Here is a 15,846-nt window from a genome sequence, read left to right on the forward strand (position 1 = left end):
TTACAAAATTTTCTTAGGTTAGAAAGCTTGCGGTTTAACGGTATGATCTGTCAAAATTTATACGGGCCAACACTGTGCATTTAGACAGTACGAGATACTCATGACCTTGAAGCTGTCAGTGGCCCCAGCATTTCCTCGACTTCCTTACCTATTTATCAGTTTTCAGCTGACTTTTCAAAACATTCTCTGTTTCCCTGTGATAAGAAAAGCCTTCAGTAAATTCATTCAATGTTGAAACGAATGAACGTAAGCTGTGGAATATTTTTACCTTTAGGGATGACACTTGACGGCCGGAAAACAATCGGGTTTAGTTTGTAATGAAAAGCCACATCAATCAGCGCCTCCGCAGAGCCACTAGCACAATTTCCGCTTTTAATAAACTGCCTTCAGAAAGCAGTAAGGTTCATATATTAGCTGATAAGAAACGTCTCGGACAATGGTGATGTGCCTATTGAGTTAAATGGCGATGTGGCGGAGTCGGCAAAACCAGAAGTTTACTTCGTAGCAATGACATTTTGTGGCGTCGAAATTAATCTCCTAGCATAGAGATCTAGGATCCTCCGAAACTTGTGTGCCACTCGCCACCTCTACCACCTCCTCTGATTTTGTTAAAAGTGGTCGGTTAGCTTTCCTCTCTTTCGCCATAGACAACGCAACGGCGTCACTTGCTCGCATCCTCACTGGTATCGCACTGCTTCTTGTTCGCGGTGGGAGCTTGCGAGCCGCCTCAGCACGTCTTTCGTATACAAGACCGCGCAGATGATGAGGTCTTGGCACACGCTATGAGCTTTGGTTTCGTGTCTCCCTCGTCCTCCTGCGAGTAGCCGAGCTGATTCGTGACCCGACGGGACGACGGCGCCTTCCGTCGTCGCCGCCGCCGTGGCCTCGTCGGAGGGAGGGATGGAGGAAGACGAAGAGGAGTGGCCGGGAAGGAAGGAAGGAAGGAGGAAGATAGACAGCGGGCCACAGCGGGTTTCACAGCTCTCTCTCTCTCTCTCTTACATCACGCCGACAAGAACGAGAACACTTGCCTCCCATCAGCACCCGATGACATCGAATAAGGCCTGCACTGCGCGCGTTGACAAACGGCCGCCACAGGAATGGACCCTGATGCAGCGGTGTACGCCCATCCCATGCAGACAAACGGCGGCAGCGCGCTGTGCAGAGCCGGAGCAGACCTTGCTTTTGTGACAGCCATCGAAGGAAACTGCGGCATGGCTTATTCGAACTTGGTGCCAATTATTCGTTAACTATTCAGTGATTTGTGGGAAAATACGATCAGTTTCGAATAAATTAGTACGTGCATTACTTTTTGAATACAAGAAACGAATATGAGAATATACGAACCTCTATTCAAAAGTTGAAATATACGCACACCCCTACTGAGCTAGGAAAAAAAACTGAACTACAAATAATAAATCAATAAAGCGATATCTGCTTGCTGCATCTATGTAATCCTGACTGATTTTTCCTTTTGAAGGAGCCTGACGGGCACCGAGGAACTGAGAGACTCCATGCTCCGCAACACGTGAGATGGTCATCCCTATTTTTTTTTAGATGGACTTTCATTACTGCAATTGCTGTCATTTAAAGAGAAAACGCAAATTACGGGAGTTATAGTGCATGCCTCCAAAGATTAGTCTTGCAAAATATGAATTGATCTAGTATATGTCGTCACGGCTTAACAATACAATGTGAATCGCAACAACGGTGAGAAGCATGTTGGAGATGGTTATGCCAGTACTCAAAAGCAGAGCTGGAAGGAGATCATCATCAATTATTTCATAAGTTCCGTTACCTTTTTACAGTCGGCCAGAATGTTTTGATACGTCTCTTTGACGATTGAAACAGAAACCTGTAAACAAACTCACATTCACAATTCCTATATTAAGAACATTATTTTTCTGATTTTTTTGTACATTTCAGATTCACTGAAGAAGACGACAAAGCTTACAGAGCACTTCAAGAATTGTAGGTACAAACAGTTGCTGGAAGTAATCTTTCTCCGGCTTAGTACAAATGTATTCATACTGATGCAATATTTTCCTTCACATGAGTGTATTTCAGAAATTGTGACAATTGTAATTTTTTTTGTGGAGACTACTACTTTGCGCTCAAACTACTATGGGCTCAAAGAGCAGGAAGTGGCTGGTATTCAATGCGAAATCAGTTTGCATAGAAGAAACACCGCAGAAAAAAGGTATCGAGCGACTCTAAAGGATATAATGGAGCAGGAAAGACTCGTACAAAAAGACAGTAAATTTCGAAAATCACAAATTGTGACAACTACAGCATACTTATAATTCACTTACCATGTGCAAAGGGATAATCAGATAAATTATTTTAAAGATGACAGGTATACCAAACCTTCAACGTCTACAAACTCAAGTCATGTTATGCACTATATATGAACAAATAATTTCGATAATTTTAAAGACCATGCAACAAGGAGCACTTCTCTATCGTGTTAGGTAAAGGTAACTGTTCAATGCGCGAGGAACATTGCTCCGGAATTCGGCCTACTATTTGTTTTTATGAAATTTACTCTCATAAACACGTATTGTGCCTCTACTTATGTATATTTCGAAATAAGTAAGTTTTGTTAGCTTCAAAAATATTTACGGCAGTATCTGGCAATCGTCACTTAAATAATGCTGTCAATTAAGCAATTTTGTCACTTAAACAATACGATTCTCCTCAAAAATGAAGTAATACTGTATCGCGCCTCGATATGTTTTTTCTTCAATACAGCGGTGGCCACTATTATAATGCAACAAGCAGAGACATTCCACATTAATTGATTTATTTCAGATTCACTCTCAATACCGAGTGGAAATATTACAGGTAACAAAATAAAACAAGTACAGTGGGACCCATAGTGAAAACCAGAGCCAAAAGGGATGAAACACAGGCGCTGATCTGTGATGGTGCCACACAGAAGCAAACAATGATTTAGCCGCGGTTGAGCACTGCTAAAATAAGCTGAAGTCTCAGACTAGCTTTATTTAGTACTGTCGATGGGGGCTACATTATTGTCAGTATTGTACTGTAAAGCTTTATATTGCAATAATAAACATGACGTGTACTTTGAAAGACCTTAATTATTAATGTTGTTCTCATTTCTTTCTTCCTCTAAAGATAACTTCTTTGCTTCGCGGAACAGGAACATACAGAATAACGAGATTTTTCTCCAGTCAGCAATGTTAGGAACTTGCTCGTGGAGATATCTGCCTTGTTGTTCATGAACTATTATATAATCAGCCGGTACACTACTGTGTGAAAGCAGACCGGAAGGTAGATGTGTCTCAAAGCGAAACGTTACTTTCTCTTTTTACGCGTACACAAACACAGACGTAGAACACAATTACTGACATAAAGCTGCGTGAAAAAGGCAGCGACATGCGCAATCGGCAGCCCCTGCGGTGGCTCAGTGGTTAGGGCGCTCGGCTACTGATCTGGAGTTCCCGGGTTCAAACCCGACCGCGGCGGCTGCGTTTTTATGGAGGAAAAACGCTAAGGTGCCCGTGTGCTGTGCGATTTCAGTGCACGTTAAGGATCCCCAGGTGGTCGAAATTATTCCGGAGCCCTCCACTACGGCACCTCTTCCTTCCTTTCTTCTTTCATTCCCTCCTTTATTCCTTCGCTTACGGCGCGGTTCAGGTGTCCACCGATATATGAGAGAGATACTGCGTCATTTCCTTTCCCCAAAAACGAATTATTATTATTAGCCACCGAGATCGTATTGCCTGCGGCCATTGGCTGTGTGCTCAAGTTAAACCAGAAAAAAGTTCTCGGGAGGCTTCTCCAACGTCACTTGAAATCTTAAAATAACGAATTTTCACGACCGCATTCAGAGTGAATAGCTCAGAAGAAAGCAGGGACACGAAAATCATGAGGAAGAAAGCTCAGTGTGATGCCTCAGAAATTAGGAAAGCCCACTGGGCGCATTTAGAGAACTTACCACGACTTGAAAAAAATAAGGCCTTTCGCCGGCCTTGGCAGGCAAGGATAACTACTCAAAAGCCTGTAATAGCGCAGCTCCGCTCCAACATAGGGAGTCCACAAAAATGGTTGACGTCAAGCTAGTAGACGCCAACCTGTAACGACCATAATCTTCAAGTTTCACTGGTGGACATGTCCAACACGTCTTCAATTGTGCGTCAACCTTAAGTGAAGGACAAGCGAAGACAACTGCATTCCGTTTCATCATATTAATGCTAAGCCCTGTTCATTAGCTCAACACAAAGTTGGAAAGCGCAAATTAACAATATTGCCCGCAATATCTTATTTCCGTCGTTCTTTCAGTGAAGCCTCATCCTTATTAAAGCCAGATCTTTGTAACGCTCTCGTACGTGCTTCAAATATGCTGCCTTCATCTGGGACCCATAAAAATAATTCTACATTTCCGCACTCGCGTAGAACAAATGTGTTCGTTTATCTTTTAAATATTAACGTCGTTGCAAGTATAATTTTATTTTCATTTCCTTAAAGGCTCCATTACTGAGGTATTACATATGGGATAGAAACTATTGGGAAAACATTTTCACGACAGTACATAATTTCTTTTCGTTCTCAATTAACTTCGATGACCAGGTGATGATGGCAGTGTCGATTGGAAGGCCATTCCAGTCTGCAGCTGTATTGGGTCAATGAAAGAAAATTTATCGCTCCCAGCTTTTCATTGCGAGCAAAACTTTCCCGTCACTGTTCTGTTTTTGTTCCACCATCACAAATCTTTACAGAGTAAATTAATCATCGCGCCTAACTATAACTCACTACTTGTTCATCATGACCAGATGGTTGGTTCTACGGACTGTCGCACAAACACCTGCTTGTATTGTTTTATCCCTTATACCTTCATTGATTGAAACCACTTTTGTGCAGATGTATGTCTTTTGCACCTTTCACTATACCCGCTCTCTTCAGCTGTCGTTCAATTAATTCGGTTTTTATAACGACATCAAAAAACTTCATTTTACTTGTTTCTTTCATATGTTGTTTAAACTTTTTGCATTTTAATTGATTGAAACCTTTTATTTTTTCGTATGCTTTTAATCTCATGCATTTTCTCTACCACGTTTCCGGTATTTTTTTCTTTTAACCAGTTCTCTGGTTTAAAAGCAGGCCGCTCGAGAGTACGATAAAGGAATAGATCAGTGCACTTGTTCAAACACTGACTTGCGTGAGATGGCTTTCCGTTCGGCCGCATGTTTATTTATTGCAATAACTCTGTACAATGTAACCTTGAATTCGGCCGTTATTGGGCAAGACACTCTTCGGCAACAAGGGGCGGTGATACTTGGTCGCATTCATTAAAGCCTTTTTTGAGCTAGTATGTAAGCTAAGCCTATATTTACAGACGCAAAATTGCTTGACTCAAGATCTGACACATGGAAATATATGTCGCTTCGTATACAACACTTAATTAAGACACACAATGATAAACATTCCTCGGCAAAGTCTAAACGTAGAGTTCTGGCATTACCATTAGTAATTTATGACCAACAAGTTTGGTGGGCTAGCGATCGTAGGTTGTCTCTAGGAGAAGCACTCAACTTCTCATTAAACACACTAATAGGTGGCTTGAAATCGTCATTTTAGTAGCATGCCTGAATAAAAAATGCCTACACAAATTTATTAAGATAAAAAAGATAATCTCTCAGTGCACCCGCTTCACGCGGTACTCGAAGTCAGGATGCGTGGATTTGTGCCAACATGCTTGGTTCACGTAGTCGGAATGTGCTGAGAAATGCAGATTTTGTGCTAACATTACATCAGCTTCTGAAACCGATTCCATTCTATTGTGGTGCTTTCCTTGCTACCTGCTTCTCTGTACCGACGTCATGTCCTGCGTTCGGTTTTCCTCATGGCCTTAAGCCCTGTGATAGCGGGAAAATGGCCTCAAAATTCAGTGCAATCGGTTTCGGAAGGGCTATAAGGTATCGGCGCTACAGTTAAGCCGCAGTCTAACATGTTTAAGCATACTGCTTCCCGTACGAAGCATACACTTCCGTGAGGATCCTAGATTTGGCCGTAAGTATAAATACATACGCAACAACGCAAACTTTCCTTGGCGACACTTGAGGTTGTAGGATTGTTAAGCGGTGAAACGCCTTTGGAGCCTAGTGTTGCGAAACTTTGGATTGGTTTCTTTTATTTCAGGCCAAACGCACTGCAGCGCGAACAAAAAAAGAGGAGCGACATTCACGAAGGCCTTCTGCTCGCCATTGACGAGAACATGTCCCGTATGAGCGAGGACCACGACGCCAGAATGGAGCGGATGGAAAGGACTGAAGAGATGCTGGCCCGTGCCCACAAAGAGATGCTAGAGCAGATAGAAGGGGAACGGAGGAGACGATACGAACAGCTTGAGAAGGAACGCCTTGAATATGAGCAGAGGCAGAGAGAGAGGTGCCACCAGCGGCCCACGTTGAGCAGCTTCCTTCTCGGGTAAGAATTTGTCGTTTTTTATCAGTTCAAGAGCACTATTTCGACGCGTAAATATTGAGCAAGGTCAAGGAATGTTTATGGGTTTGTTCCAAATGAAATGAACTAATAAAAATAAATCAAATATATGTCCGCAACTGTTAATCAAAACCCGTGTCCGCAGAGACAGGTCCACTTCACTGGCCTGAGCACGAGGACAGCAACTTGCCGCCACAGCCGAACACGCCTCATGTTAAAACGCAATACAATACACTCTCACGCTGTGCCTTTACAAAAATGGTGTATAGACCGTCTATAGAATTCTTATAGACTATTGCCTTCCTATAAATATTTCTTTTTTTCTGTTCATAGTCGAGACTGTCAATAGAAAATGTCTACCAAAAGTATATGGCCATAAATCTTTAGATTCTCTATTGACTGTCTATAGCAATTGTATTGCCTATACACCGTTCTCTAGGGTTTATCTATAGAGAGTCTATAGACTATAAAAAAAGGTATATGGACAGTCTACAGACTGTCTAGAAATGTTTGTAAGGGTGGATTGCACCTCATCTTCTTCATCAACTATTACTACTATCAAAATGACATTTGCTATTGGAGCTATATATGCGCCATATGTGTTGGCGTTGAAACATTGTGGCACAAACACCACACTAGAGCAATACGCATTGGCGTTGACAAAATTGCTGCAGAAACGCGGCACTGTAGCATAGGCCGCGGGCATACATTGAGTAAATCAGCATGGACGATGAAACTATTGAGGATGCGCAAAACTGACTCCCTGGGTCACCAGAGCATAGGCCTGCGGCGTACATTTCATAAATTAGCGTTGAAGTTCAAAACGTTGAATACGCGCATAACTGGCTTCCTGTGTCAGGGGGCACCTCAATCGCGCTTTCAGACATGTGAAAGGAGTGTGAACCTTCATATAATTCCGTTTCCTCGTAGTATTCCTTGCCAAGCAATGCTGAACCACCAGTCATTTCTTTATATTTTTATCACCCTTATATCTGGCGACAAGATCAAAACTTCAACATATTTTGTATGAGGCCGCAGAACCATCTGCGCACCCTTATTGGGGTAAGCCTAGATTGATAATGTTAGCTTCAGGTACAAGAATTTGCAGTATTTTCCCCTTTGTATATATAGAGAAGTTTTGTGGCAATGAGTGTTCAAGAGGTAGGAGCTCTTGATAATCTGAAGAATCCGGAAAGATTGCGAAGTGGCGCTGTAAAAAAGTTGTTTCAGTGACACTCTTTCCGTATATTTATATAAGAGTGGCGATCTCGGTGAGCTGACAGATGCTCTTGAATAAATAAACCAGTCAAACGACGGACAGAGGAGAGACGAGGCCACCCTGCGACCGGAAATAACAACTCTTGTTAGTTCCAGTCGCAGTGTGTGCCTTGTCTGCCAGCAATAACATTAATAACTTCGTCTTTGTTCAGTAGTGTTAGGTCACGCCGATTTGGGTTGTTCTCTATTGCGCTGCGAGCAACAGAGCCGGCGAGGGGCATTGGAATGTTACTGAATAACGACACCTAGTCAAAGAAGAACAAGCTCTCGTCAGCCTTTATGTTTCGGTCTGTGAGATCACTTTCATCATCAGCCTAACTACACCCACTATAGGACAAAGGCCTCTCCCATACCCCTGTAAAATAAAGAAAATGTCCTCTACCAGCTGCTGCCATCGCGACCTCGCAGTCTTCCTTTTCCACCCAAAAGACATTTTGCCGACCTCAACTACGCCTGCCTAGTCTAAGAATCCGGTCCTTTACCCTTAACGGCCATTGATTGTATGGCCTTGCACGTTACATGCCCTGCCCATGCCCATTTATTCATGGTTTCGACTAGCATGGCACCTAGATATTGGCCTAAGACAATACATTACAGGTCCGCAGTGTTGCGCTTGCGTAGATGTTTTTTCCGATTAGTAGAGTTGCGGGGGTAGTGCGAAGGACGGCTGAGCGGTGATCGGCTGACGTTCAAAGATGTCACATAGAATGGCAGGTTAGAAAAGTTTCAGTACACTGTAGAAGCTTGCAGGAACTGCGGAATGAACATTTAGAAGAGGCATATGATACGAAATGGGCTGAAAAATATCTGTACCGGCTGCATAGCCACTATATTGCCACGCGTGAATGCGCGAGATCACTGATCACAAGAGACAGCGGCAGGTTTCGACGAATGTTGTTGTTGTTGTTGTGGTCCATATACTATGGCACATGCCTACATAGGGGGATTGGCCGAGAATTTGGGGGACAGAGAGTTTTTGAGGTAAATAATGCCTGGACGAAATTAAAATGAATTTTAAGGACGGAAGAAGTAAACAAAAACAAAGAACGAAATAAAACTGGGAATGCATAACGCACGCAGGAGATCGAGACTGATTTTTATAGCCGAGTAGTTAAACGATAATGATAATTGTAAGGATAAAAATAATATTGAAAAATTTTTAAAAAATTCTAACTAGGTAGCCGTCTTGATTCCATAAAAATTTTGCAAGGCAGTAAAAACAAACTTGTGGCTGTACCCAAGTATGATGGCTCCAAACGACAATAAGAATGGGCTGTTCAAACAAAGGCCAAGCTGTTGTAGAAGTTTCTCTAAAAACCGTCTTCGCATCATGGTGTACCGGCGACAAAACAACGCAATATGGTCTATGGTTTCGTGCTCACCACAGAATACGCATACGGGATAAAGCGCCAACCCAGACCTGTGCAAATAAAAATTTAAGGGTGGGATCCGACAGCGGAGCCTTGATAGAGATATCTCAACCTGCCGTGAATGGCATGATTGCCTGGTCCACGAATACCTCAGGTGCAGGTAATCAAGATCATAAAAGAGAACCAGTTGTCATTCTTAACAAATTTTGTCGCCGGAACCTCTCTTATGTAATGTACGCTGTAACCGGAACGATAGGTAGCACGGGGCCATTGAGGGACGCCTTTGCCATACAGTCCGCTACTTCATTGCCTGTAACCGCTACGAACGTCTTGACCACAGCAACCACAGCTCCAGATCGCTTCTTCTTCTTCTTTTGAGGCGGCGCGTGCTTCAGGTCAGCGCTAAGCGAACATGCGGAATGCACTATGTCAATATAAACAAAGTAAGTCGTATAATGGCAATCAGTAAAGGCGTAGAGAAAAATACACTAAATGTGCTGTAGTATTCACCCCGTGTTTACCAGAGGCATTCAGGGAATTGGACTCGGAGGAACTGGGGATTACAGTAAATGAAAAATACCTTAGTATTCAATGATTTGCTCGTCATATTGGCTTGCTATCTCACATAACGAACGGCAAAGCGGAATCGCAGATGTAGACAAGTAAAATGAAACGGTGGGTCTAAAAATTGTTATGCAGAAAAAAAATTGTATTTAACACTCTCGTAAAGAAACAGCAGTTTACGATAGGCTGCGGTAAGAGAATGCATTAACTTAGGGAAAGTAGTGACAGCTGGCATGAACTACAAGAGTTAAATAATTAGAAGAATACATAACAATAGGATACAGATCATTTGGCGTGTTCTCTCGGATGATGAATGATAGTTTACCGGTACCGCTTAAGAGGAGGGAACAAAGCACCTGTGATCTCCTGGCACTCACCAAGAGTGAGAAACTTGGATGCTAATTGAGCACATCAAAGAAAGCTATGAAATGAAAAATGATAGAAATAACTTTAAGTTGATAAAGCGACGACGTAGAGTTATAGCATCCGTTTCGCGTGCATGAGGACCGGGGTTAGAATAACGGTGCCGCGCAATTCTCCACCGGGTTTGAAAAAAAAAGATCTCCCATTTTCGATAGAACTGCATAATCAGGCCTGGATTGCAGCCTGAGCTCGGTGACCAGAACCTACATTGCACTCCCTCACAAGAACGGCATTTGGCCACCCTGATGTAGTACATGGTTCCAAACTTCTACGAACAATGCAAATAACTCTGGGCCCTCAATGCCGAGCGTCTGCGCAGCAATTGACCAAGGCGGTGGTATAGACCTGTGACGCTGCGGAGGGTGCTAATAATATCTGGCTCCGGACAGGCCGCCATTTCAAAATTGAACCTGGCAACGTGTAACGCTGTAGATGTACCCGGTGAGGCTACTCTAGCAGTGCTGTTAGAAGAACTAGAGGCTATTAAATGTCATGGGGCTTAGTGTGGCTAGGAGGACAGATATGGTGTATACAGAGCTGAGGGGCGGGCATGTACTGTATTATCGTGGATTAGCCGATAGACGAGAGCTGGGCATGGTATTCCTCATCAATCAGAACATAGGTGGCAATATAGAAGAGGTCTATAGCGTCCACAATATGGTGGCAACGATATGGTGTCAATTGCGGCCGAAGCGAATAGATGCAGCTTTTGTCATTAGTGTGAATATTATAGTGTGAATAAGACGTATCATATTCACACTTCAATCAGGTGACAGAGAAATGCGCAGAATACAACCAACCCCTATATATTGCCTTCATTGAGTACGAGAAAGCATTCGACTAAGTGGAAACCTCTGCTGTCGTACAGGCATTGCGGAATCAGGGTGTAGAAGAGCCGTATGTGAGAATACGGGAAGGTACCTATAGGAACTGCACTGCTGGCATACTCCTCCATAAAGTCAGCAATAAAATTCTAATAAGGAAGTGTGTCAGGCAAGGATATACGATCTCGCCAATGCTATTCACCGCCGGGGATAAAAGTTGGGGATAAAAGAAAATGGAGAATATCTAAATAATATGCGATTCGCTGAGTCAGTAGGGACAGTAACTGCAAAGCATGATCAATGATTTAGACAGGCAGAACAAAGCGGTGGGACAAAAAATTAACATGCACAAAAAACCAAAGTAATGTTCAACAGCCTAGCAAGGGAACAGCAGTTCACAGTTCGAAGCGAGGTACTGGAAGTGGTAAAAGGAATACGTCTACATATGGCAGGTAGTGACAGCTGATCCGGATCATGAGAGGGAAATAAATAGAAGAAAAAGAATGGGGTGGAGCGCATATGGCAGGTTTTCTCAAATCACGAATAGAAGTTTACCAACAACAATCAAAAGTGGCCAACAGCTGTATCTTGCCGGTACGCACCTATGGGGCCGAAACGTGGAGGCTAACGAAAAGGTTTCAGCTTAAGTTAAGGACAACGCAGCGAGCCAAGGAAAGAAAAATTATAAGTGTAGCGTTAAGAGACCGGAAGCGGGAAGAGTGGGTGAGGGACCAAACGGTGGTTAATGACATGCTAGTCGAAATCAAGAGGAAGAAATAGGCTTCGGCAGGGCACGTATTGCGAATGCAAGATAACCGCTGCTCCTTAAGGTTAGCGAAGTGGATTCCAAAAGAAGGCAAGCGTAGCAGGAGTCGGCAGAAGGTTAGGTGGGCGGATGATATTAAGAAGTTCGCAGGTTTAAGGTGGGCGCAGCTGGCAAAGGACCGGGTTAATTGGAGAGATGTGGGAGAGGCCTTTGCCCTGCAGTGGGTGTAGTCAGGCTGATAATGATAGTGACGAATAAATGATCATTGTCATTAGGCTTACTAACATTCACAAGCTGAAGTAGGCACAGGCTACTTCATGTAGGTTCTACATGCAGCCATCATGACCAGGTCTTTGGAAACTTGTATGAAGACGGCGAAAGACAATGAACAAAGCAAAATCACAGTACACTGTACGAACGGGCGATTTAAATGCGTAAGTAGGCAAGGAACAGGCTGGAGACCAGGTGGTAGGTGACGGTGGCATAGACTCCACGAAAAGTAGGGGGAGCTATCGGCAGAGTTCGCAGCAAGAAATAATTGAGAGATCATGAATACCTTCTTCCGGAAACGAGTGAACAGGAATTGGACCTGGAAGAGCCCCAGTGGTGAGTCTAAAAATGAAATTGACTTCATACCCTGCGCTCACCCTGGCATCTTTCGGGATGTGGACGCCCTCGGAAAGGTGCGTCGTAGCGACCACAAGATTGACAAGTCTTGAATTAGCTTAGACCTTAACAAGACACGGAAGAGATTAGTTAAGCGGAAGCTCATTACCGAGTTAGCTGTGAAAGGGAAAGAGAGGAATTCAGGATATCGCTGCAGAACAGATATTTGGCTATAACTGAGGAAGACGATATTAATGTTCAAAGAATGAACCATATCCTCAAAGCTATCATTACGTACTGCCCCAATAGAGTTAGGCGGTAGGATTGGTAGACAGGACACCAAGAAGCTATCTCAGGAGACGAGAAATCTGATTACGAAACTCCAAAGCATGAATGCGTATTAACACTTCGGACTGAATACAACTGGCAGAATATTTAAGTTAATAAATAGGCGCTAAGCACCAGGCAGAAGGAATTTTAATATGGAGAAAACCGAGCGTTCTATAAAGAGCGGAGGCAGGTTAAAACGAGTGAAGAGAAAACTAGGCATAGCTAAAACAAAAGATGTGCGCAATAAGAAAAACGCACAGCAACATCATTATTAATATGGCCTACAAAGTTAACGAAGCCGAACAGTTCTACGCAGTCGCCAAAGTAGAGTGGCTAATGTAATGAGAACATTAATGAGAGAGGCAGAAGTGCACAGCATTGGGACATCTCGCCCCTAACGAAAGAACAAGTGAATAAAGGCTTAAGAGCAAAGCAGCTGGTGAGGATCAGGTAACAGCAGATCTTTTGAAGGAGGGAACGTAGATTGTGCAACAAAATCTAGTCACCCCCTGTGCCCAATGCCTTTAAAGCTCGAGTGTACCAAAGCATCAAAAAACGATAATATCTTTATTTTTAACAAAGGAGACGTCAAGGACGTACAAAACTATAGATTGATTAGATTACTATCCGTTGCCTGCAACATATTTATTACGGTAATCGAAAATAGAATCAGGACAACCTCAGACTTCAACGAACGAAATCATCGGGCCCATTTTCGTAATCGACACTCGACAATAGACCATATTCACCCCCTCAATCAGGTGATAGAGGAATGCGCAGATGTCAGTAACCAGTATAATTATATATATCAACAAGCGAACGGAAATGAGGGGTTTGTTTGATAAACATACGAAGGAAGCCAACAGTCACCGAAACGAACACGCATAACAAAAGTTCCTATTTATTTATTTGTAGTGCTGAAATGGCAGAATAATACATGCATTAATCTGTCGCTTAAAGGAAATCAATTATAAAGCAGCAGAAACAACAACCATGCCGCCGGTGCGGTCCGAACCCACGACATCTGAATATCGCGTCCAGTGGTCTACCAACAGAACTACGGCGACGGCGGTCCAATCTGCTGCTCTCAGCGTATTTAGGTATTGCGTGCAAGCGAGCCTTGAAAGTGTTCACCAGCGCCACCCTCATCCATAGCGGCGGACATAGGAGATCCGCTATTACCGTGAGTGTGACGTGGACCGTCATCTAACGGCGAGGGCGGGAGCTTTTGCGAGAACTCTCATTGCTACCCATGGCATCAAGACGGCCAGAACCGAGACCCTCGTTAAGCAATTAGCAAACAAGGGAAGGGAAATGAGGGGCTCGTTTGATAAACAAACGAAGGAAGCCTACAGTCACTGAAAGCAAGGTGCACAGGTGAACGTTTCTTTTTTTTATTTGTCGTGCTGAAATCGGAGAATAATGCATTAATCTGTCAATTAAAGAAAATAATTATAAAGCAGCGTAAAAAACAACCACACACACAAACACACACACACACACACACACACACACACACACACACACACACACACACACACACACACACACACACACACACACACACACACACACACACACACACACACACACACACACACACACACACACACACACACACACATATATATATATATATATATATATATATATATATATATATATATATATATATATATATATATATATATATATATATATATATATATATATTAAGGAAGCCAACAGTCACCGAAACCAAGGTACAAGGGGAAAGTTTCTAATCTTTTTAATTTGTAATGCCAGTCAATTGGTTTCAAGAAAATTACTTATAAAGCAGCAGAAAAAACAGCCATGCCGCCGGTGGGATCTGAACCCATGACCTCCGAATATAGCGTCCGGTGCTCTACCAACTCAGCTACGGCGACGGCTGTCCAATCTGCTGCTTTCGTGGGTATTTATTATTTTGCGTGTAAGCGAACCTTGAGAGTGTTCACCAGCGCCACCCTCGTCCATAGCGGTGGACGTAGCACGTCCTGTAATACCGCGAGTGTGACGTAGAACGTCATCTAATGGCGAGGGCGGAAACTGTACGAGAGCCCTCTTATGCCACTTATGGCATCAAGACCGCCAGAACCGGGACCACCGTTAAGCTATTAGCAGACACGGCAAATTAAATGAGGGGCTCGTTTGACAAATATATTAAGGAAGCCAACAGTCACCGAAACCAAGATCCAAGGGGAATGTTTCGATTTTTTTTAATTTGTAATGCCATTGTCGGATCATTGGCTAACATATCATATGATAATTGCATAGCACGACCTTGAACCCGCAGTGGCGATGGTCCATGAACACCCGCTTGATCTGCTTTCGCCGGCCGAGCGGATAAGTACGTACGCGTCGTCTCGGTTTCCACACGGAGCTTTTATTTCTACCGTAAGCAGCTTATTATGGCAAAGGCGATGACACTCATCGATTGGAAATCACCTTCTTCTCAAATTCCCGGCTTCGTGGTCCGGATACGAACTACGAGAGCAGCGACGCTTTTTTTACGGGGGGGGGGGGGTGGAGGGGGGGGGGGGGGGCTTACAATACAGCGGTCATAATGAACCCGTGGCCTTTTAATAAGACCGTTGATTCATGCCGGGCTAGTACACGGTTTAGTTTACGAAGCCAGCACTTTGGCCTGGTAGCTTGTGCGTAGCGAGATTATTCTCTTTTATAAGGGCAATCCTTGTTGGCCTTAGTCGCCGCGGCGCCTCTGTCAAAGGCGCCTGCGCACCGCAGGAGTCCAGCTATTCTGTTTTTCGGTTGGCGATGGGCAATGAACAGGAGCAGCTCTTTTTTTTGTTTCCCTAGAGCAGGGTTGCACTCGCGTAACCGCATGCTTAGCAGAATAATCACTCTAAGTCGACAGTAATGACAGCAGGGGTGGTAATTATGCATTGTTTTCTAGGTCGTTTATTTGTGTATATTTACAATACCCGCTAATATAATGTTATTATTTTTGGTTATTGGAACAGCGTGGCGGAGACTGTGCGGCGGCTTGACCTGGATTCGGAAGCCGTGCGACGTAGATACATCGACATTCCTGGGTGGGTCCCTACTTTTAATGTGTGCTTGGTAGGTCACTACATTTATAGCGTGTCTAATTTAGTGTGTTTAAACTATATGCTAATATGGCTTTATTATTTATTTTCTCAAACGCAAAAGAGCGACAGACACTGTGGTGGACGCTGAA

General features: G+C 43.5%; 1 protein-coding gene across 9 annotated transcripts in view; it reads left to right on the forward strand.

Annotated features, from left to right (window-relative positions):
• Window positions 1–15,846, forward strand: part of LOC144132384 (uncharacterized) — a 60,618-nt gene that overhangs the window by 23,074 nt on the left and 21,698 nt on the right. For 5 of the 9 annotated variants that reach the window (XM_077664743.1, XM_077664747.1, XM_077664748.1 and 2 more), the window contains exons 4-7: window positions 1,481–1,528; window positions 1,927–1,971; window positions 6,163–6,450; window positions 15,629–15,700. In XM_077664743.1, the coding sequence (XP_077520869.1) occupies window positions 1,481–1,528; window positions 1,927–1,971; window positions 6,163–6,450; window positions 15,629–15,700 (453 nt within the window). Of the gene's footprint in view, window positions 1–1,480; window positions 1,529–1,926; window positions 1,972–6,162; window positions 6,451–15,628; window positions 15,729–15,846 lie in introns of all 9 variants that reach the window. The other 4 variants (XM_077664746.1, XM_077664744.1, XM_077664751.1 and 1 more) reach the window with 4 other exon arrangements.

This window comes from Amblyomma americanum, chromosome 5 (assembly GCF_052857255.1).
Source record: "Amblyomma americanum isolate KBUSLIRL-KWMA chromosome 5, ASM5285725v1, whole genome shotgun sequence".
Taxonomy (NCBI): Eukaryota; Metazoa; Arthropoda; class Arachnida; order Ixodida; family Ixodidae; genus Amblyomma; species Amblyomma americanum.